Source organism: Meles meles, chromosome 17 (genome assembly GCF_922984935.1).
Source record: "Meles meles chromosome 17, mMelMel3.1 paternal haplotype, whole genome shotgun sequence".
Lineage (NCBI taxonomy): Eukaryota > Metazoa > Chordata > Mammalia > Carnivora > Mustelidae > Meles > Meles meles.
The window spans coordinates 20,403,045-20,427,480 of NC_060082.1; the positions used below are offsets into that span (position 1 = coordinate 20,403,045).

A 24,436-nucleotide genomic window follows, 5' to 3' on the forward strand; every position below is an offset into this window, starting at 1 on the left:
AAAAAATTTAAGAACAAGGGAAAATATCTCCTAGTGTTCAATGGAATATTTCACCACAACATATTTTAATGCATACTATACACATTTAAGAACTTTTTAGGGGTGGGCGGGTGAGTGGCTCAGTTGGTTAAGCGTCTGCCTTCAGCTCAGGTCAGGCTCCTAGGGTCCTGGGATAGAGCTGTGCATTAGGCTTCCTGATAAGTAGAGAGCCTGCTTCACTCTCTCCTTCTGCCCCTCTGCCTTCTCATGCTTGCTCTCTCTGTGTCTCTTTGTCAAATAAATAAATAAAATCTTTAAAAAAAATTTTTTTTTAAGTTCCTGTGGGAAATGACAGTGTCCTTTGGGTCTATTAAATCATCATTCTGGTTGCACTAACTAGAAAGAGAAGTTGCACTGTGGTAATACCCGTCTTTATCTTAGAGACCAAGAGTCATTTTGCAAATTTGTAGTATCATTTCCCTAAACAACTTGGGACCAAATTGTACTTCTGTTCCTCAGTTCTACTTTTTGTGGAGAGAGAAACACAGCTCTTGACACCATTTTTACTTTATTTTTTTTAAAGCACTGCTGACAGAGTTAAGATAACTTTTTATTATACCATGTATAATTATGAAATAGCATTAACAGGGGAAGGATGTAATAAATTAGACATCTCTTCATTTTAGAGAGAGAAGATGGAAACATCATTGGTTTTCTTTCCTCAGTTAAATATGTGTGAATCAAAAGAAAAAGCTTTTTTCAAGTTAATACATGGTTCAGGAAAAGAAGAAACAAGCAAAGAAGCCAAAATCAGGTAAAAATCGTAATTTTTAAAATCAGTTTTATACTTTTAAAAACATGATTGATGTTGAGTATTTGTTAGTACTTGTTTTTAAAGTATGTGGTTGGAAATATGTTGAATGTAGTGTTACAACTGGGTAAAAAGTCTCTTTGTTTATTAGGAGTAAACATCTGTTAAGTCTAAAATGTTGTTTGTTTGTTTTTTAAGATTTTATTTATTTATTTGATGGAAAGAGAGAGAGAGAGAGAGAGCATGACCAGGGATAAGGGCAGAAGGAGGGGCAGAGGGAAAAATAGATCCTCCCCAACCCCCCACCAAGCAGGGATCCTGATGTAAGTCTAGAGCCTATGACATCCGGATCATGACCTGAGCCCAAGACAGATGATAAACCAACTAAGCCATCTAGGCTCCCCTAAAATGTTTTTATTTTTGAAAAAGTGCAACAATTTTAACCACACAGAACAACTAGTGACAATCTTAATTGAAATATAATCTCAAATACTTTACAATCACTGAGGGGAAAAAAACAAAATATATTTCACATACGCTAACCTAATTCCTCTGCAAATTGAATGAAATTCACTAGGAAAACCATTGTGAGTGTGGGGGGGGGTGAATGTGGGTGAGAAGGGGTGTGCAGGTGATTACCAATCCCAAGTTTGTTTGACAGTTAGAAGGAAAGATTTTAATTGTCAGCCAATGTCCTGAAGCTAACACTTTTTCATTTTCAGAGCTAAGGAAAAAAGAAATAGGTTAAGTCTTCTTGTGCAGAAACCTGAGTTTCATGAAGAAACCAAATCCAGCAGATCTGGGCACTTGGCCAAAGAAACAAGGTGAATAACTTTTAATTATTTGAGGGAAGATTTTGCTGATTGTATCATTAAAGCTCTAAGAAAGAGGAAATTAGGGATTTCCATTTTATTGGAAATTACACAGTAATATAAGGAAGGTTAGAGATCTCATTTCAAAAAACTAGGAATATTCCATAAAATTAAACCACTTTAATGGCTTAAATTAAATAACCTTATAAAAATTTAAAGGTGTGCTTTTAAAATTATATACCTGTCAATTTTAGATGATATATTTTACTCCTTATAAACTGATGAAATACTCATTAATTTAAGAATTTCACAATGTAATATTGTCATAGAGGAGAGCTATTCATTTCCTCCTGCAGTAGTTTGAAAACTTCCTCTAAGTATAAAAGCAAAAAAGGATGAAAAGGAATGTTTTGTCATTTTTAGCCATTCAAACAGAAAATGAAGTGGCCTTATATACTTATATACTAAAATAAATTTTTTCCAAAAATGAAATATGACCAGTAAAAGATCCAAGACAAATATATTCAACCTTTTAAATTGTAACTATAAAATATTTGTCGTATTGCAACTTTTTAAATGTATTTCTTATCCCTTTAGAACCTCATTAGTCAAACTTCCTGTATCTGTTTAAAAAAAAAAAAAATTGTCGCATGTTGTGGTAAGAGCTTCAAGGAAATTGCAGTTAAAAAAAAAGGTTTGGCTAAAAGTTACTGTTAGTTTAGGTTCTTCTATTTGCTGAATTAAACTGGATATGCAGAGAAGAATAAAGAAAAAAATAAAAAGATAATTGACGTGATTTCTTTTTCTTTGCTCTTAACCTAACACAAGATCAATTTTAAATAAAATAATTTATACACTCACAAGAAAATATTTAATGTTATTTTAACATATTGTTTGATAGGCAAAATCAATAAAAAAGTTGACAAATGTTTTTGAGGTTTCCAATGTAAATACAGTTTTCATTACGTAGTAATAAAAGAAGAAACCCTATGACTGAAAAGAGCAGTGTTAAACAGTGTGTTAGAGCAGATACAGAAACAGACTTTCTGCATACTCCATTACAAACATTTGTTTCTTGAACAGAGTCTCCCCTGAAGAAGCAGTGATATGGGGTGAATCTTTTGACAAACTGCTTTCCCATAAAGGTTAGTGGTGTTTTTCCCCAAATGCTTTACATTTTAATGGATAATTATGCAAAGTGTGCACATAACTATACAAAACAGGCTGTCATAAAAATGTAGTCTGATTAGTAATTTACAGCAATCTGAATTTCTGATGAAGAGAAATAACTAAATAATAGAAAACAAATGGAAATTTTTAAAAAAATATTCTGATTTTACTAAAATACTTACTGTAGTTGAAATATTACCTCTTTGTGTTGTGATTAATAATTTCAAATTTTTTAATTTATTGATTCCTTTAATGAGATCCTTCATTTTAAAATACCTGATTACACATGTTAATTTTATTGATCTAAAATTTAAAGTAGTTCTTTCATTGGAAATTCAGGTAACCATAACGAAAATACTTTTTCTTTCAAATTTTGTAAATACTTCACTCTTCATATTAATCATCTATTTTTAAAGCAGAATTTTGTAGAAATTCTGAGCTAAGAATCAGATGGGTATTTAAGATGAACTTTTTAGGTGAGGTGGAAGATGAGAACAAATATTGAGTCCTTATTTGACTGTTCAACACTGATAGGCCATGATTCAGGACAGGCTTCCTAGATTGTTTCTCTCCCCCCCCCCTTTTTTTTTTATTAATTTGACGGTTTATTATAAGGAAGCAAATGTCTTTTCATCTCTGAAGGCTCAAACCCATCACATCACCGGATAAATATTAAGTGTTTAAATAATATAAATAAATTTATTTCTAGGAAAAGTTTAGCCCACTGTTCCTTTGAGATCTGAGCTCTGATTCTCTTGTACTACATAATGGTTGCATAATCTTAGTTAGTTTTCCTACTTTCTCTGACTTTCAGCTTTTTCAACTGTAAATGGAGATAACAATGTCTTTAGTTCCAATAGGAATGGATTTCTCTCAGGATTAAGTGAGATGATGAATAAGAAACCAACAACCGACCCTACACGAGTGTAAATTATTACTTCTATTATGAAAAATAATTATCAGCAATAAATTTATTTTTTTGAAGATTTTATTTATTTATTTGACAGAGAGAGCACAAGTAGGCTGAGCCGGCAGGCAGAGGGAGAGGGAGAAACAGGCTCTTCACTGAGAGGGAGCCTGATCCAGGACTCTATCCCAGGACCGTGAGATCAGGACCTGAGCCGAAGGCAACCCCTTAACCAACTGAGCTACCCAGGCACCCCTCAACAATAAATTTAATAATCTTTTCCTATTATCCAGTTTATTCCCAACTGGGTAAAATCACTTACAAGGTAAAATTTCAATTAAAAGAAAGATATAAGCTGTATTTATTTATTGAACTTAATAAATTGGTACATAATAATTTCATCTTACTCTCATGACCCATACAGAGAGAAGAAAGATTCAGCGAGGGTAATTAGCCCTACAGAAAAATTTCCCCCGGCATTCTGTAATCATTCTGTATTACAAGTAGTCAGAACTGAATGGAAAAAATTAAATCTGCTTCTCTCTCTCTTTTCTCTGCTGGTGGAAATATTAAAGAACTATAAAATAGCAACAATTTGAATCATGAGGGTTGAGCATGATAATGAAAGTCAGCTCTGACCCACTTGGACATTATTTTCATTGCTCTTGATCAAATTGCTAATTAAATTATAGTGAATTCACAGAAAAATTATGTTACTAGTATCCTTTTAATCAATCCCCCCAAATCCAATTATTTTTAATTGCAAAGCTTATTGTAATATTAAATTATAAAGCATAAAATAATCAGTTAAAAATGTCTTTTGGTTGCAATGGTTAAATTCAGCTCATTTCTACTGTCTTGACTCCAGGCAAACAAAAAAAGGAAGGAAAGATCTTATACTCATTAACACACACACACACACACACATATGCACTTCAAGAAAGACTTTATCAAATTTTACAAAATTCCCCTGTGGTTAAATGAGTAAGTTTCTTAAATTCTGTATGTCATGTCTATATAAAGGAAAAGGAAATTGTATTAAATTTAGCCAAATGGGAAATGCAGTGATAAATCAAACTAAATACAAATCAAAATACAATAGAAATTTGATTATTATTTTGACAAAAATGGCTGATATTAAAAGCAATCTATGCTAATTATTAGCAACTTTAGAAATGGAACCACAGAAGACATGGTTCTTACTCTAGATTTTAGGGGATTTAATCAAAATTCACTAGCTGGACAAGGAGAGAGACCATCCAAGTGCAGAACCAACATAAGCATGGGAATTAACCAGTGCAACTTATTTAGGGAATTAAAAATAGAGTAATTTCTTTGTTGTGAAACAATTTGAAAAAGAAAGGGAAGCTTAGGGTGACAGACAGTAGACAGATGAGACTAAAATAGAAAGAGCGTGGTTTTAGGTAAATTCCACAGAAGTGACAGAATCCATGAGTGTTTTGATAATCTGGCTATTTTATCCAAACTTCATCCTTCAAATGTAGTTTAGCTCTTTTAAAAATTAAAAAAAAAAAAAACACAGAAGATAAAATCCAAGAAAATATAAACAAAGTATGGACTTTAGTTAATAAAAGCGTATCAGTATTTGTTTATCAATTATAACACGTACTTTGCCAATATGAGATGTTGTTAATAGGAGGAAACTTGGTTGTGGGGTATAAGGAAACTGCACTGTCTTCATAACATTTCCATAAATCTAAGTCTATTCTAAGACTGTTCCTCTTGTTTCTATACAGATATGAACATACATCCTTATTTATTGACAAATTTTTCTGAAATTGTGAAATGAATCATAAAAATTTATAATTTAACTACACATATGAAATCAATGATTTCTAAATGCTATATCAGATTATATATGATTCATAATCACCAATTTCAAATTTAGTTATCAGTCTTCTTATTAATTGACCTTATAAAAGTAAATGTTACCAATATAAAGTTAGCAAATCAACTCTAATGGTATTATATGTATTGTATATTGTGTGTTTGTATACATATATGTATATGTTTCCACATTAGATAGCTTTGAAAGTAAAATAATTCTGCTAATATATGTTTGAAAATAATTAGCTAAATAGTTTTAAAAATGCTTTTTAACTTGCAATGTATCATGTAACCTTTTAAAAATTATTAAAAGAGATTATATGGGTGATTTTCAGGATTTCAACAGGCAGAAGAAAAAATAACTCCTGAGCTGAGAAAAAGGCAGGAAAATGGCTAGAGAAATAAGAGATTTTGATATAACTTGGAAAATGAACCAGTTCACTTTCACTGACGCAGACTAGTGAACAAACACATTGGAAAGTCAAGTTGGGGAAAAGTTCAGAAAGTTTGTTAGAAAACTGATGGACAGAAAAGTAGAATTCTATACATGTAATATGGACTACCTACAAGATTGTTACAATATAAAAACTAACCTCAAAGTAAGGGCTATTTTGGAAAGAAAACGGATGAACTTGGTGACTGAATGTGTGTGTGTGTGTTGTGAAGTGAGATGATGAAGAGATGAAGAAAAAGGATGAGCCAAAAATCTCTAGATTTTATTCCATATTAATAGGAAGATGACAGTGCCTTTTACAGATGAGAAAAAGAAGTGGGAGCACAAGATTTGTGAGAAGATAACAGGTCAGAGTTTGAACTTATTTAGTTGCTGGTAAACTTTATTGAAAGTTTTGCAGGGTTTTATAGGCACACACCTAGAATATTTAAGAGCACTTGATTATAAATAGAGATTTTCTAACCATCACATCTTCAATCAGTTAACTGAAGATGTATGAAAGAGGATGTTATTTCCTGCAGGGAGTCTCGGTCCAGCTACTACATAACTGTATATTTTCTGGTCATTGCAAATAATTCCAATTTTTTTTTACCTTTTCATTAATGAATATTTGCTTGGACTGTTTTGCAACCTGTATTGTGGTTCTACAAAACTTGATTCTGAGAATAATTCATAATGATGAGAGAAGTAGGATATGTAAGTTATGGCTCCCCCTTGCTTTAAAAATATAAATCGATTGTACTGTGGAAAATACTTACTACTGACTTTGAATAAAGCCTGCAAGGAAATGAGTACTTCACTTTTGCAGAAGGAAATGAGTACTTCTCCTTACACGTTTTACCTTGTGGCTTTTCAGCTTGCTCTTCCCAATTTTCAGTTACTGATTTTCTGCAAGATAAAGGATTCCAGTGTTCTGCAAAGTTAAATTTCTGAATCAGGCTGGCCCATAACAAACACTCAATTTCTTAATCTGTCTCAGGATAAAAGCAAGTAAAATCCAGTCTAAATTATAAATGGATCACATAAATACATCATTATTGCAAAAGTAACCACAACATCCTGTGTCAGGTCAGGAGCTATGATGCTAAATATTTAAGGGGGAAACATGCAACCTAGTAATACTGTACTTGGGTTGCCAACCTGAGAGTTTCTTGACTTTTTGTTTCATTTGATTTCTTGGCATCAGAAAAATTCTCCAACAGATGCCAGAGTTTCAATTTAGAAACATGCAATCACAAGCATTTCATATTTGTATGACACATTGAGCCAGCTTCTTCCAGTGTGAATTCTAATCCCAGGTTCCATCAAGCACTTTTGGCAGCTGCATTCACCACTGCTGCCTTCTAAAGGACTGTTTGGTAAGTTACTCCTTCTGTGTGCAAATGGTTCCGTTGTGACCTGACTTAATGTAGCTGCCTGAAGTGAGTAAGAGAAACAGGAAGTAACTAAGGTGCTGGAATAATCTTGCACAACATTGCATGTTACTTTTTAAAAAAGTAATTTACTTAAACTTTTAAATAAATGAACTACTTTCTCCTTCATTATTAATTCATTTCTTGAATCAGTATTTATTCTTCCTTATTATATTCATATTTTGCCAACAGAACCCATTCACTTCGATTAACCCATTATCAGCACTTTCAGCACATAGCACTTTTCCCACTGTTAGTTCTGTGACTTCATTCTGAACGTCTATATGAAACTCAAGACTAATCATGTAACAAAGGTCTTACGCATATTCCAGAGCACAGTGGCTGGCACATAGTTGACACTTATATTTTGTGAATTAGTAAAGGGCCATATATTAAGAAACATTTATTTTATTTTTTTGAAAGTTTCTATTTGGATTACATGCAAATTGATTTTCCTCTGTGGCTCCAAACAGAATAACCCCCACAAATGTCCTTCATTAATCCTTGGGTTATAAATGCCTGTCTTTCCCACCCATTGACTTTCATATTCCTCAGCAGCAGGGAGTTTGTTGTTTGATGGCAGCTTATAACTTTGAACAAAAAACATCTGGGTTCTAGCTTCTGCACTGTATTTTACCAGCTGTAAATTTAGGGGAACTTAACTCTTTTATTTTTTTTTTTAATTTTCTTTTGCTTTTTTCAGTATGCAACTTAACTCTTTGTACCTCAACTTCTTCTCTGTAAAAATGGGTTGCTCCAGTAGGGTTGACATGAAAATTAAATGGAGCTGGGCCAATAAAAGGCATATAGCAATGTGTCAAGACCTTAACCACCACCTAAAATGTCTAATTAATATTACTGCATTTCAGTATATAATACAGTCCTCATGTTCATACTAGGTGTTTTATAAATAAAAGGTGAAGAAAGTTATTTTTAATACGTAACAATTTCAGTTGCCTGGCATATGGATGATTCCTTTTAGATGTTTAGTGCAAAACACTTTATTATAATTGAGATCTATTAATAGGAAAAGTAATGGTCATATTCTCCCCAAATTATAACATTTATTAACTCACTTTAGGAATAATTTGGCATTTAAAAACTGATCAACCATACTTATACATGACATATGGATAGCATAAGTTGAAATCAGCAAAGTTTTTTCCTTCACTTAGGTCAATGTGACTTTCTTTACAGTCCCAATAATGCTTATACTTACTGTCCTCTTTCCAAACTAGGTTTAATCTGGGACAGACTATTGTCTCATTGTAAGATTGCAGGCATTTTATTTTGACCCTGAAACATATACATATTTAGGTATTTGAGGAAAATCTTCTATGTATCAAAATACTTCAAAGAATTTTACCCATTTATATTTCCCTTCTATATTTGGAGAAAAGCACACTACATAGCATTAAGAAATAAATCTTGAAAATCAAGCACAAACTAAAAAATAAGAAAAGTTGTTAAATATCCTATATTGATCATTCTTGCTTATTCTCAGTGATTAGAGTTTGTAAACTCATTCAGGAATTGCTTAGCACCAAGACCTCTTTAAAAGGGTGGTGCTTAACAAGTTCTGACTTGCTTGTCCATCTTAAATGATAGCTTCTCAAATTCTTGTAGCGTCTTCCTAGTTTCTTCACAAATGTTTAACTAGCACCTGGTGCTCTGGATTAATTTATAGAGAAAAAAAAAATCTCCCCTTATTCCAGTGAAAACACCAATGGAAGGAACAGTGGGATAGAGCTGCATGATTCTTTTGTCATGGTAGTGGTTGAAATCATCTCAAATTCAATACTTTGGAAGTGTCTATGGTTTGTCATGTCATTTTCTGTTCCTGTATCTCTATAACATATTTTAAAAATTGCTTATAACAGGGGCGCCTGGGTGGCTCAGTGGGTTAAGCCTCTGCCTTCAGCTCAGGTCATGATCTCAGGGCCCTTGGATCGAGCCCCACATCGGGCTCTCTGCTCAGCGGGGAGCCTGCTTCCTCCTCTCTCTCTCTGCCTTCCTCTCTGCCTGCTTATGATCTCTGTCAAATAAATAAATAAAATCTTAAAAAATTATTAAAAAAATGCTTATGACATAAAAAATGGTGCTTCATGACAAAGAGGACAAGTTCTATATATAGGGGAAATAAAAAATGTATTCGTGAAATATAAAAATATATATGGTGAAATAAAAAACATAGTTTGAAGATTGTATTAGTTTCCCCCTTGCTGCTATAACAAATTTCCCTAACTTTAGTGACTTAAAACAACACAAATATAGTATCTTACAGTTCTGTAGGTCAGAAGTACCGTATAGGTCTTATCAGGGAGAAAAAAAAAATCGAGGTGTGATTGTCTCCTGGAGGGTCTAGGGCAGAATCCCTTTCCAGGTTTTTAGTAGAATTCAGTTCTTTGCAGTTTTGGACCAAGGTCTCCATTATGTTGCTGGCTCTAAACTCATGACAATTCATACCCTCTAGAAGCCACATTTTTTTGGCTCATGACCATCTCCTTTCATCTTCAAGGTCAGTAACAATCCTTCTCATGTATCTCCCTGACTTACTCGTTTGCCTTCTTCTTCCACTTTTAAGGACTCATGAGCTCAGACTGGATTAGATTATCCACCTAGATAATGCAGGGTACTTTACCTATTTCATGGTCCCTAACCATACTCACAACTGCAAAGCTCCTTTTTCCTATGTAAGGTAACATGTTCGCAGGTTTTGGGAATTAGGGCATGAACATCTATGGAGGGCTGTTACTGTACCTACCACAGAAAATGTTGCCTTCCTTAGAAAGATACACTTCTACAACTTGTTTGTTTGTTTGTTTGAAAAGTGAGATCTGGGTAAGTTGAACTTATCTGAATCTCAGTCTCCTCATCTATGAAAATGAATATAAGGCATATTCCTAGCATCTGTTGTGAAGGTTAAATGTGATAGTGTATATAAGCAGCACTTAGCCCTCAGAACCACTGAGCCACCTAGGTGCCCCGATAATGTTAAATTTGATATAACCTTATTAATATTCTGTCTGCATGTTCTATAAATTTATAAGTGAACAGAATTAAAATCTACAGAATTAAAATTAAAATCTACTGTAATTGTAAATATTTCTTCTTCTTTCAGTTCTGCCAATTTGCTTCATGTATTTCAGAGCTCTGCAACTAAGTCCATGTATATTTAGGATTATTATTTGGTAGTAATAGTTGACCACTTTATAATTATGAAATGGAAATACTCTTTACTGTGAAGTCACTTTGTCAGGCCACATCAGATTGTTTTTACACAGATTTCTTATGATAAGCACCTATATTGTGTATCATTTTAATTTTTTTATTTCGCCTTAGTATTTTATTTTTAACATGTGTCTCTTGTAGCCAGTATATAATCTAGTTTTAATTTTTAATCTGTCTAATGATCTCTGACCTTTAATTGGAGTATATAGTCTATTTAAATGTAATATTATCATTGATATAGCTACCATCTTATTTTCTGGTTGTCCCATAATTTTGCTGTTGTTACTCTTTACCTCTTTACTTTTCCTCAGATTAAATAATTTCTATTCAGCTCTCTTCTACTTGACTCACCCTTTCTTACGTAGTCTTTAATTTGTTGTCATGTCCATTCAATGAATTTTTTACCCTAGTTTATTCCAGTTCTAGACTTTTCATTTAATTGTTTCTATAGTTTCAGTTTCTCTGCTGAGTTTTTGCATCTATTCACTCAGTATGTCTTTTTTAACATTTATGTTCTTCAACAAGTTAATAATAGCTTTTTTATTGTCTGTATGCTATTTCAAATATTTTGGATACCTTGTTGTCAGTTTCTATTGACTCCTTTTGTTATTAATAATGGGTCACATTAGGCATTTCTTTCATGCCTAATAAATTTTTATTGTATGTGAGCATAAAAGAAAATAGAGGAGTCTAGACTATGTTGCCTTCCTTTAAAGAGTTTTGGATTATTTTTCTGGCAGCCCATTATATCCCCCACAGATCCTCTTTATTTTTTATGGCCAATTTGATGCTCTGAAACCATCTCTTTGTGATTTGCCTCAATACTAGTATAAGGCCTGTGGCTCTTAGGGTAATGTTTGTAACAAAATCATGGTCCTTGTGGAGCCACAACTGCAAAGTTTGGTGGCAAATTAGACAAGAGTTTTCATCTCATGAATCTTAAAACGTAGTGTGAGAAACACAAGTGAACAAGCAACTATAGCACAATGTTTTAAGTACCTGAAGCTTAAAGTGTGAAAAAGATAGTGAAAAGAGATGAAAGGCACTACTGGAAAATATTAAAAAGTAAAGAAACATGATGAAGTCTGTATACAGAAATATACTATTGACTACAATGTCAATAATAACCTATGAGGGTGTGGGAACAAGAGTCACTAGAGTAAGGGTCACTAATTAGAAGGTTGTCAAAATAATCTATTTAAGAAATAATTCTGCTCTAAATGAAATAAATTTTTAAAAACCCACTTCTTTATGTTTTTCAATGGGTAATAAATAGTAGTATGTCATTATCTTACTTGTGATATTTTATTAGTGTTAATCCTTAAACAACTGAGGTTTGAACTATATAGGTCTAATTACTCTTGGATTTTGTAAGTAAATACAGGACAATAACTTAAATGTAGTTATGATTAGATTTTAATCTAACCTCTTCTCTTTCTTATGATTTTCTTATTAGTAGTTTCTTTTATCTGGCTTACTTTATTGTAAGAATACTGTATATCGTACACATAATATGCAAAATATATGTTAATTGACTGGTTATTTGTGACAGTTCTGGTCAATAGTAAACTATTAGCAGTTAAGTTTTTGAGGTGTCAAAAGTTATGTGGATTTTTGACTGCATGCAGTGGGGTTTGGCACTTCTAACCCTGTACTGTTCAATAATAACTGTATAGTTTTGCAAAAGGTACTTGGTGGAAACTGGATAAAGAGTACATAGGATGTCTATTCTCTCCTACATGTGAATTTATAATTTTCTCAAAATAAAGAAGTTTAATTTAAAAAAATGTGTATAAGCCAAAAGAAGTAGAATATCATAAAAACTTGAATGAGCACTAGTTTTAGTTTGTCTTAGGGATGAATTCTAATTCTGTCATATTCTAACTATGTAAACTTTACCTGACTGAGCCTTAAATAAAAGATAGTCATCAAGGCCATTAACATCATCATCATCAAAACACACAAAGTATAATACTATGTGCCAGTCACCATTTTAAGCACTTCGCATGTTTTATTTTTTTTTATTTTGATGGGTGTACAACTTTGTGAATATATTCAAAACTACTAAAAGCTTTATTTTTTTATTGTGTTATATTAGTCACCATACAGAACATCATTAGTTTTTGATGTAGTGTTCCAGGATTCATTGTTTGCGTACAACACCCAGTGCTCCATGTAATCTGAGCACTCCTTAATACCGATCACCAGGCTAACCCATCCCCCGACGCCCCTCCCCCCTAAAACCTTCAGTTTGTTTCTTGGAGTCCACAGTCTCTCATGATTCTTCTCCCCTTCCGATTTCTGCCCCTTCATTTTCCCCTTCTTTCTCCTAATGTCCTCCACATGCTATTCCTTATGTTCGACAAGTAAGTGAAACCATATGATAGTTGACTTTCTTTAATTGACTTACTTCCCTTACCATAATCTCCTCCAGCCCCATCCATGTTGGTGCAAGAGTTGGGTATTCATCATTTTTGATGGCTGAGTAATAGTCCATTGTATATATGGACCACATCTTCTTTATCCATTCGTCTATTGAAGGGCATCTCAGCTCTTTCCATGGTTTGACTATTATGGACTTTGCTACTATGAACATTGGGGTGCATATGGCCTTTCTTTTCACTACATCTGTGTCTTTGGGGCAAATACCCAGTAGTGTAATTGCAGGGTCATAGGGTAGCTCTATTTTTTAATTTTTTGTGGAACCTCCACACTGTTTTCCAAAGTGGCTGTACCAATTTGCATTCCCACCAGCAGTGTAAGAGGATTCCCCTTTTTCCACAACCTCTCCAACATTTGTTGTTTCTTGCCTTGTCAACTTTTGCGATTCTAACTGGTGTAAGGTGGTATATCAATGTGGTTTTGATTTGAATTTCCCTAATGGCTACTGATGATGAACACTTTTTCATCTGTCTGTTAGCCATTTGTATGTCTTATTTGGAGAAGTGTCTGCTCATGTCTTCTGCCCATTTTTTGACATGATTATTTGCTTTTTGGGTGTTGAGTTTGAGAAATTTTTTATAAATCTTGGATATCAACCCTTTGTCTGTAGTGTCATTTGCAAATATTTTCTCCCATTCTATGGGTTGTCTCTTTGTTTCATTGACTGTTTCCTTTGCTGAGCAGAAGCTTTTTATCTTGGTGAAGTCCCATAAGTTCATTTTCTCTTTCATTTCCCTTGTCTTTGGAGATGTGTCTTTAAAGAAGTTGCTGTGGCCAATGTCTAAGTGGTTTCCTCTAGGATTTTGATGGATTCCTGTCTCACATTGAGGTCATTCATCCATTTAGAGTTTATCTTTGTGTATTGTGTAAGAGAATGGTTGAGTTTCATTCTTCTGTAAAAAGCTATCCAATTTTCCCAGAATCACTTATACTTTGTATGTTTTAATACTTTTAATTCTCCCCTCTCTTGCTTTCTTCTCTCATGGTTTGTTTGCTTTCTTTAATGATATACTTGGATTCATTTGTCTTTATTTTTTGCCTATCTATTTTTTGTTTTGATTTGTGGTTACCATTAAGTTTTCATCTACTATATAATGTATATAATAGTCTATATTAAGTTGATGACTGCTTACATTTGAATGCATACTTTACTCCTCTCCCCCACCCTCCATGTTTTAGGTATTTGGTCTCATACTTTGTATCCATTTATTTTGTGAATCCCTTGACCAATTTTTATAGATATACTTAATTTTACTGTTTTTATGCTTTCTACTTTTCTTATTCCTACTTGTGGTCTTTCCTTTTAATTCAAAGAGCTCCTTTTAACATTTTTTTGTAGGAATGATTTAGTGGTCATGAATTCTTTTAATTTTTGTTTGTCTGAGAATCTCTTTTATCTCTCCTTTTCAGAATGATAACCTTGCTGCATAGAGTATTCTTGGTTGCCGGTTTTATTTTGTTTTGTTCCTTTTAGCACTTTGAATATATCATGCCAGCCTGCAAAGTTTCTGCTGAAAAAGGAATTGATAGACTTACAGGGTTTCCCTTGTATGTAATTGTTTTCTTGTCTCTTGCTGCTTTTAATATTCTCTCTTTATCTCTACTTTTTGCCATTTTAATGACTTTGTGTCTTGGTATGGACCTCCTTGGTTGATTTTATTGGGGGCTCTCTGTGCCCCCTAGATCTGGGTTTCTGTTTCCTTCTTGGATTTGGGAATTTTTTGGCTATCATTTCTCCAAATAAGTTTTCTGCCCCCCTTTCTCTTTTTCTTCTGGGATCCATATAATGAAAAAGTTATTACACTTGATAGTGCTGAGTTCTCTAAGTCTATTTTTCTGTTTTGTTCTGTTCTTTCATTTGAGATATATCCCCTGTCTCTTTATTTTGTCTAATGGTCTGTGTCTGTTTCTATGTTTTAGGAACGTCAACTACATCTGCTCTTGAAAGTGCTGGTCTTATGAAGAAATCCTATGGTTTCCTGTAGTGCAATGTTTCCTATTGCCGAGAACCTGGCACTTCAGGGGTGTCTCCTATGTGTGTTATGTGTTCTACTATTGTGGCTGAGCCTGGGGTGTCTGGCATGAGGATCTGTTTCTCTCCCCTCTCTGTCCCTGCAGTGTCCCTCCCTCCTGCAGACAGTCTTGTGGGTCTGCATTTAGCTGTGGGGAGTCTGTTCTGCCAGGCCTTATGTCATTCTCTGGGCTATTTATACTTTTATGGATGCTATCTAGTTGTATCTGTGGGAAAAGGTGAAGGTCTTCCTACTCCATCTTTCCCAGAAATCAATATTTTTAATTGTCTAAATAGCATGATCAGGTAAGTATCATCATTGTGTTCATTTTAAATAGTGAAAAACTGAGGCAACGAGAGAAATGTATTCCACTCAGGACTACATAGTAACTTGCTAAACATGAATTTGAACACTGGCCATCTTCCACAAGACTTGATACCAATGCCTAGTATTGATGGAGCTCAGAACAGAAGTAAAAATGGAGACCCCATATCTAAATGCTTAAGAGCAATAAGTCAAGCTAACAAACTGTTAAAAATACATATTTCATTCTATTATTTTTATAAATGTACTGTGTAACCATTAGGCTTAAATATAAAATTCTCAGACTTTTCACAGTTCTATTAGCAACATGCTTACCTTCCTTCTCTTTCTACTCATGTTTCAATTCCATACTGTGAAAGGCCTCTTTGCATATTTGGGTAGACACCTCAATCTTCAAATTCAAGTCTTATCCTAAGGGTACACATACTTTTGAGTCTGTGTGCCTTTAGTCAATGAACTTAGGGAAGAGGACTGTACAAACCTTGGTAACATAGAGTTCTTAGATAGGGAATTCCAGGGTCCTGAGTCTGGAAGTGGGGGTAGGGGGTAAGAGGAGAATGGGCTTCAGGGGGAATAGTTTCTTGGCTCTGTAGAATAGCCCCCAGATCCCTGAGGAAGGCACTGAGGAACCTGAAAGAGACCCAAAGCAATGTCCAGAGTAAGGGTTTGTCCCTCTTCCTCAGGTCTATGTATGATAATCAGCCTCATTTCAACCGGATTAATACTTTTATAATTGTGAAGATTGCAGCTAATTTATATGAGGTCTCTCACATATATTGTGCACATGTGTGTTTCTTCACTGCATTAGAGGGAAGACATAGCTATTCTGTTAATATTTGCAGTTATACTTTAATATCAAGTAGTACAATACAGAAGGAGAGGTGGGTTGAGGGATGTGTTGGTATTAAAATGGGGACTTGTGATGAACACTAGATGTTGTATGTAAGTGATGAATGACTAAATTCTACTTCTGGAAACCAATGATGATTCTGTTAATATTTGCAGTTATACTTTAATATCAAGTAGTACAATACAGAAGGAGAGGTGGGTGGAGGGATGTGTTGGTATTAAAATGGGGACTTGTGATGAACACTAGATGTTGTATGTAAGTGATGAATCACTAAATTCTTCTTCTGGAAACCAGTATCACACTGCATGTTACTAACTGGAATTTATACATATTTGGAGGGGAAAAATCACATAGCCAATTCCTCAGCATTAATATTGTATAGTTAAAATATATCACTTCTTTTCCTGGTAGATGGACTGAAGACTTTTACCACATTCCTTAAAACTGAATTCAGTGAGGAAAACATTGAATTTTGGATAGCCTGTGAAGATTTCAAGAAAAGTAAAGACCCTCAACAAATTATCATTAAAGCAAAAGCAATATATGAGAAATTTATACAGAATGATGCTCCACAAGAGGTACAGTAAAGATAATTGTAAAAATTTAAAACTGCTTGAAAATTTTTTGAGAGAATCTGTCTTTATCAAATCAGTATCCTCATATATTCTATCAGAAAGGTCAAGATTTTATTGAAGCAAATTCAGATATTTATATAAATTCCTACATACAAACAAAATGCATTGTAAGGCTTCGCCATGAAAGTTAAAGTATAATTGAAGTCATTCCTTGGGGTTATTTTTATTCTAGACTAAGAGTAAATACAATTACTTGCAGCCTTTAAATTCATTCACTTAACCATATTAATCACCTAAGCATAGGCAATGTCTTATCAAAACAATTTCTATAAGTGAGGAAGGCAAGACAAATTAAAAAGGTTGTATAATGTACCATTTTAGTGTGAGCTCATCTACCTATGTGAAGTTTTGATTGTCCCAAAATAATTATTCCTCCATTTTAAGATAGACTAAAAGAAAATTTCATAATTGATAGATGAGCAAAACCTAATTTGACAATGGTTCAAGTGAAAAAATAGTCGTGATTTTGGCTGCGAGCACAATGTGAGATAATTGTGTGATACAACTGCATAAACTATAGCAATAAAACTATACAACTAGCAAATATTACCTGACTGCCCTCAAAAATAATTTAAATAGACTTTCTATATTTTTATTATGTGTTCAATAAATAGTGTTTCTTTGCTGAAATGGTAAGACTGGTAATATATCACTGTTAAGAGTTCTGTTTCACTATAAATTAATATGTCCATGAGGTAGCATTGTTTATGTGGATATCATTTCACATGGAAGGATGATTGTTTTTCTTGTATCAATATGTCTCAATCTGTTCTGTGTTTCAGTGCATTATTCTGTTTTTCCCAGGGCCAATTTTATAAACAATTTTTTAAAAAGCAGCTAGTTGTATAGTGTTACCCCTGAGGGAAAAGGAAGGAACCCTAAATGAAAACTTAACATCTATCAGAATCAGATATAGCAGTAGTTCTCTGATAAAAAACCATTAAAGGATTTTTTTTGTCTTTAAAAGATATCCATTTTTAGCATACTCTTGCCTGTGAGAAGGCATCATAATAAAATGAAAAGAGCACGGGGATAAAACAAAAGCCCTGCATGGAAATCCCATATATGCCCCCAAGTCACCCTTTGCCCTCATTCAAAATAATTTAATTTCTATGAAGTTTCATTTCCATGTTGAAAATGGGTTAACCTGATGGTCTTTATGATATTTACAATGTTTCATTATTCTGAATTAGCAGAGAGTGAGAAGGACCAGGAGCAAAGGAAGAGAAGAGCCAGATGAAATGTCACCCCAGAGTAAATCACTGGATCCCTAGACTTATAACAAAAAACAAAAAACAAAACAAACAAACAAAAAATTCACAAAAGCAACCAAGTGCCTTATGCCCACTCCAACATTGGATCAGTCCCGCACTGTTTGTTTTTCAAAAGTGTTTACTTAAGTAGATTGACCATAATCATACTTTTTGTTATTATTATCATCCAGGTTAACCTTGATTTTCACACCAAAGAAGTCATTACCAAGAGCATCACTCAACCTACCCTACACAGTTTTGATGCTGCGCAAAGCAGAGTGTATCAGCTTATGGAACAAGACAGTTACACACGTTTTCTGAAATCTGACATGTATTTAGACTTGACAGAAGGAAGACCTCAGAGACCAACAAATCTTAGAAGACGATCACGCTCATTCACCTGTACAGAGTTCCAAGATGTAAAGTCAGATGTTGCCATTTGGTTATAAAGAAAATTGTGTTCATTTTGATGGCAAACTTGTAATCTGCTTTTAAGATATAGCATGTTTATTTCTAACAAATGAGTATGTTTTAAAATAAAATGCATTGTCAAAGGATTTTAAAAATGTAAATCAAAACCTACATTATAACAACACATACTATATCTGCCAATATATTCTGTAAAGCCTCCATTTGACTTAATTCCATTCATAATCAGAAAAACATATTACTTAATGGAAAGAAAGTAAAGAAGTAATAAGAATGTGTTATAAGACCGTAAAGTTGAGCTAAAGTTAAGCTTTTGCAAAATTGTCTATACTTAGACCAAATATCTACTTTGGATATTTTTTCTACATGTAAAAAAAGTTAATGTTCAGATATCCATACATACAGAACACATTTTCCATAATGACGAAGACTCTTTCACTCTCAGTCACAGAGAGTAGAGGTGATCTGGTTCTTACAATAGGAGAGGACAATCATTGTTCTTGGGTTACTAACTCTGGTTCAAGAATAAACAATGTATCACTTCTAGTTATAAGCCAGAAACAGGAACTTTGGGGAAGACACATTCACCTCTGTAGAACTTCCAGGTTAAACATGACCCACATTGATAACTGAAAATGGGATCCACATTTGGGCTCATCCTTAAATGAACAGAGGCTTACCCAGTAAACAGAGCAGATTTCTAGTAGTCGTAGAAACCTGACCATATTATATATAGCTCCAAGGTTGGGGCTAGGAGCATCTTCTCATCTGCTAGCAGAAATTGCTACTAAAGTAGTGGGCAATTAGTAGTTTGAATGAGGCCCAGAGGAGGTTTATCCCAGAAGTAGTTAGGTTTCTTTTTTGGACTTTTAGGACTGGGATAAGAATTAGAAATGAGAGGAAGTAAAGAAGCAAGGAGTCCAAGACCCTAGAGACTCGTGCATCTGCTACATTGGCTCCTGTAAATAAAGTACTTCCCCATTGATTGCTTTTCTTCCAAATCTCATTGAGTCATTTAATGCGATATTATTCAAATAAGAGTATGTAATAAGTATATATGTCTCTGCTTTAGGGAAATATTTTATTTTAAATGTGTGTTACATGTAAATGTCTGTATTTAAAGATGCCATACATTTGGCTGTGGCAAATGTTATTTTAGTTGAAATGTAAAATATAAAAACTCAGATCACCTATAGTAATAAATATTTTTAATTTCTTCATTCATACAGTTAATGTTTATTTGGTCACTAAATGCTCTTGCTGATTGTTGATTATCCTTTCTGTCATCAAACTACACACAGACATATTTTCTTATTTTAGAATGATATTGGGATAGAAAGTATTAAAGTGTTTCGTCACTGATCTTAATGCTAATTCAATTCTTTATACTGTTATAAATATGAAAACAAGGTATCATGTATTTCAAAAAACAACTAAGAAAGTGATTTTTAATTTTTCTTTGGCTGCTTTGTATTTTCTTTTTCTGTAGAAGTGTCTTTTCAAAGAATCTGATTGCTTCATGCACAGTTAAGACTTGATACACAAGCTTTCTGATCTCACTGGAAAAATAATGGGCTGATTATAACAGCATTGTTCTAGGACCACAAATAAATATATGCAGCTTTTTCATTTGTAATACTTTTCCAATATCTTGTTTAAAGAATTCAGTGGGACCCTTCAAAAACATAGAAGGACATTTTGATGAACTTAATGCCTGAGTTCAAAGAACTTATATCCATGGAAGGAAAACATGGTCCCAAACAGGAAACAAAATAAACAATTAGAGAAGTGAAAACGCCAAGTAAAAGTGTGCAGACGATACTGAGCACTGGCTGAAGGCATTACAGAAATACCATGGAAGCTGGAGAACTTGAGAACCTCAATGCTTGGACGACCTAAACAGATGTGTGTGCTTCAGAAATTCATTTACTTTTGAACATCTTTACCTTACACATTTTTTTTTAAATATAAAGGCTCAGCGTTTCTGATTCTAATCCTCTATCTTCTATGGTCTCTACATTTTGGTCTCTAAGTAGACCACCTGATATTCTCCGAAGCACCTTTTGATTGACGTCCAAGCAAGGAAAAGTATGGCAAATAAGTATGTTAATGAAGGAAAACTTCAGAGTAAAAATTAGTATGAGATACTGATCTAATAGTAAAGTGTAATTTTGTAGAAAACTTAGACATAAGTGAAAGGAAAGAAACAACAGGAAATGTAGCTTACATTTTTTTTAACCAATCTCTTTAAATGGATTGAAGATAATTTGGAGTATCTTGAAGCTCACAGACAAAAGTCAGTACCCATGCTCTCATATTTTATACATGATAGAAGTCCAATAAATGACTATGGAATCAAATGGAAGCACAAGGAAGCATTATGAGGAAAGCTCACATTTCAGGAAAGAGTAAAGGCATACTTTTATCTGAGTGTGGCATATATTTATTTAAATCTTGGCTCTGCCACTTATCAAGTGTAGTATGTTGGTAATCTTCCTAAGTATTTTGAATTTCAACTTCTCATTTATAATACTGAAGTAAAACATTTACAGTGTTCTTAAGATGATTAAATTTAAAATGTTTGTAAAGTATCAAGTATATATTAATTGACTTTAGTGTGTGAACAAATATGGGAATTATTCTTGGAATTTAAATATCATATTTTAATTATAAATTTTCCTAATTTTTATGTTAAAATCAAATAAATGTCCTTTGAGAATAATGAGCTTTTCTTGGATAAATAGGGGGATAACTCTTGCTCTCACCAAGTCTTTTATCATTTTACCCCACATAGAAAATTAAATAATGATATTTAGCCACATAAAAATATATTGGAGAATTATAAACTTAAATATTCTTTTAAAGACAAAGCTGAAAAAAATCTTTTTAATTATGTGCAATGTTGCCTGGAGAAAAAAAAACAAAAACAGGACAAAGCATATTCAAGATATATACTCCCCAAAATGCTCAGACTTAACCATAACATCAACTAAAATTTAAACACATTAAATTTATTTTCACTGTGTGACACCTACTGTATTTAATTTCCTTGCTTTTTCATTATCATTGGTCAATAAAAGAGGAAGCAAACACAAAAATACTTACCATTTTAACCACAGGTTTACTCATTTACATTACCTGAAGTAATAATGAAAGGTAATATAGCATAGCCAACCCACCTTCTGTAGCACATTGTATGTATGAACAAATATTTATTGAACACTTTGTGTTTGGTTGGTACTGTTAGCACTGGACATTCAGAGGTGAATTAAAGAGTGAAAGGGAGAGTGAGAAACTTTCTTCATGGTACATTATCTGACAAAATTTGCATAGTACAATATTCAGCTGAAAGCTATGCTTTATATAAAACTACATTTAGGTAGTGTGGTATTTGGCTTTTATACTGAGGATATGTGCCATATATTATATGTTAATCTCTTAAATTCATTTTTAAATAGAAGCTACCTTAATTTTTGAATATTTGGTTGAATCATTTTAATAAAATTTAATTGGAGCCACTGATTTATTATTATGTTTTATAAAAAATCTCATTGCTTCTTTCATACTTTATATGTGCTACATATAAATACTAGAATGAGTAACAGATTTTATATCATTAAAGTTAATGATATAAAAAATGAACATTTAAATTATGTTTTTTTTTAATATTTTATTTATTTAACAGACAGAAATCACAACTAGGCAGAGAGACAGGCAGAGAGAGAGGAGGAAGCAGGCCCCCCGCAGGGCAGAGAGCCCAACGTGGGGCTCGATCCCAGGACTCTGGGTTATAAGGCTAAGTCTTTAGCAAAGATATGGGTTGTTTGCTCAAGTCTTTTCAAAGGATATGTGATAATTCAGACCAGATTTTACATCAATGAGAAAAAAAAAAAGGGTTCTGAAATTAAATGTAAAATCACAATTATACATTTGAAAGTTTTTGATGAATATACTCTCTTTAAGACCTCTAATTTTGCCACATAAATTAAAGGATCATTTAACATCCTAGTAAAATAATGAATCATACAGAAGTAAATGTAGGCTCTGACAAAATGGGAGGGAGGAAAAGGGAGGTTGGAGAAACAGAAAATAAGTATCTATGAAAAATTCCTCAAATGAGAAAGAGTTTTGTGTATTTATTAGTGTTACATGTAACTGAGTATAGAATTTACTAAACAAAATTAAAATTCCTGAAAAAGAAATTGGGTCTCTTGATTTTATAGAGCTGGTTATTCTATCTCTCAGGCTTCATCTTCCTAAACTAAGTAATAATTTATCAAGATTATTCTAAAATCTATATACTCTTGTCTTTATAGGTGTGTTACTTTGAAGCCTGGCATACAAAAAAACTTTCTTGGTGTGAAAATAAATACCAATGTTTCTATTTTTGATTCCATGCATGATGTTACATTAAAAAACACTCTAATATGAAAATTGAATCATGATATTTAGATAAAGGAAGTAAAGCCCACGTAATATGATTTCAGAGTGTTGAAAATAAGATGTAATGTGAATTTAAAATAAACAGTGCACAGGAAACCAAAGTTTTTCTCCTTCTTCAGTATACAGGACATCAGTGCCACCAGGCATCAGAAGGTTACATATGTAAAATTTAGGAGGCAGCTGAGATTTTGTGAATAGGAAATACCTAACCTGTATTTTTCTTTTCCTCGGAAATCATCAGAGATTAAAATCTGTTCTGAGGGAGCACCTGGGTGACTCAGTCAGTTAAGCGTCTGACTTGGTTTCAGCTCAGGTCATGGTCTCACAGTACTGAGATGGTGCCTGCCCTCACCTGTGGGCTCTGAACTTGACTGCAGGAAGTCTGCCTGTCCCTTTCCCCACTCTTGTATTCTCTCTCTCAAATAAATAAAATCTTAAAAAAAAAAAAACTGTTCTGAAAGCACTCTCAGATAAAACAGAAAATAGTTTATTGTGTAGTAACATACAAAATTTTGCTTCTTGGTATTTAAGGCATTTTTATTGCTTAATATAAGAATATATTATTGGAAGTACAAATATGGGATTTTCAGATATTTACAGAACTGAAATGTCTTTGTTTCAGTGTGTGTTTCATCAGTTTTCAAGCAGTCTGAGAAAATGTCAGAAAGGCCAGTGTATGGTTAGAAAATCATCTTAGGGGCGCCTGGGTGGCTCAGTGGGTTAAGCCACTGCCTTCAGCTCGGGTCATGATCTCGGGGTCCTGGGATCGAGTCCCACATTGGGCTCTCTGCTCAGCGGAGAGCCTGCTTCCCTTCCTCTCTCTCTGCCTGCCTCTCTTGTGATTTCTCTCTGTCAAATAAATAAATCTTTAAAAAAAAAGAAAATCATCTTAAAATCCTGAAAATATTAAGAGCTAATTTTTGTATTACTTTTTTCTTTTCTACCATATTCCAATATTTTAAACATTGTTATTTCATTTTCATCCTGAGACAAACAAAATATTTTAATTCTCTATCAATTAACTAGATTTTTCATTTCATTATATAATAGGATTTATGACTTGGAATGCTAAAGGCTTCTGTTGAACCTCAACAACATAGGGGAAGAGACATTTTTTGAAAAAGATTTTCCTAAGCATATTCATTTTACAATTTAATTTCCTTCAATAAGGTAAAGGTCAGTGTGAGGCTATAAGAAAGTTAATTTGCATGAGGCATGCATGTGGAATATGAAAATAATATAATATGAAATATTCATAATTCAAGCTTTAAAAACTAACCTCAGGGCTAAAAAAGCAATTATTATAGGAAATGGCTTAACAATTACAACAAAGTTTTTGTGATGATGTCAACTAACATACTTTCATTCTGAAAGACATGAAGAGACAATCCTGTAGAATAATGACAAAGTCTGAGCATTAGCAA

General features: G+C 33.3%; 1 protein-coding gene across 1 annotated transcript; it reads left to right on the forward strand.

The window, feature by feature from the left end:
• The first annotated feature begins 499 nt into the window (after window positions 1-499).
• Window positions 500-19,793, forward strand: RGS18 (regulator of G protein signaling 18). Its single transcript, XM_045981919.1, has 5 exons — window positions 500-793; window positions 1,513-1,614; window positions 2,686-2,747; window positions 16,664-16,830; window positions 18,332-19,793. The coding sequence occupies exons 1-5, from the start codon at window positions 675-677 to the stop codon at window positions 18,587-18,589; spliced, it is 708 nt and encodes a 235-aa protein (XP_045837875.1). The 5' UTR covers window positions 500-674; the 3' UTR covers window positions 18,590-19,793.
• Window positions 19,794-24,436: the final 4,643 nt, after the last annotated feature.

Excerpts from the sequence above, each read along its gene's own strand:
- RGS18 (XM_045981919.1), top strand. The coding sequence starts at position 675 with ATGGAAACATCATTGGTTTTCTTTCCTCAGTTAAATATGTGTGAATCA. Across the intron at positions 794-1,512 it reads AGCAAAGAAGCCAAAATCAG|AGCTAAGGAAAAAAGAAATA; the intron begins GTAAAAATCGTA and ends TTTCATTTTCAG. Across the intron at positions 16,831-18,331 it reads AGAATGATGCTCCACAAGAG|GTTAACCTTGATTTTCACAC; the intron begins GTACAGTAAAGA and ends ATTATCATCCAG.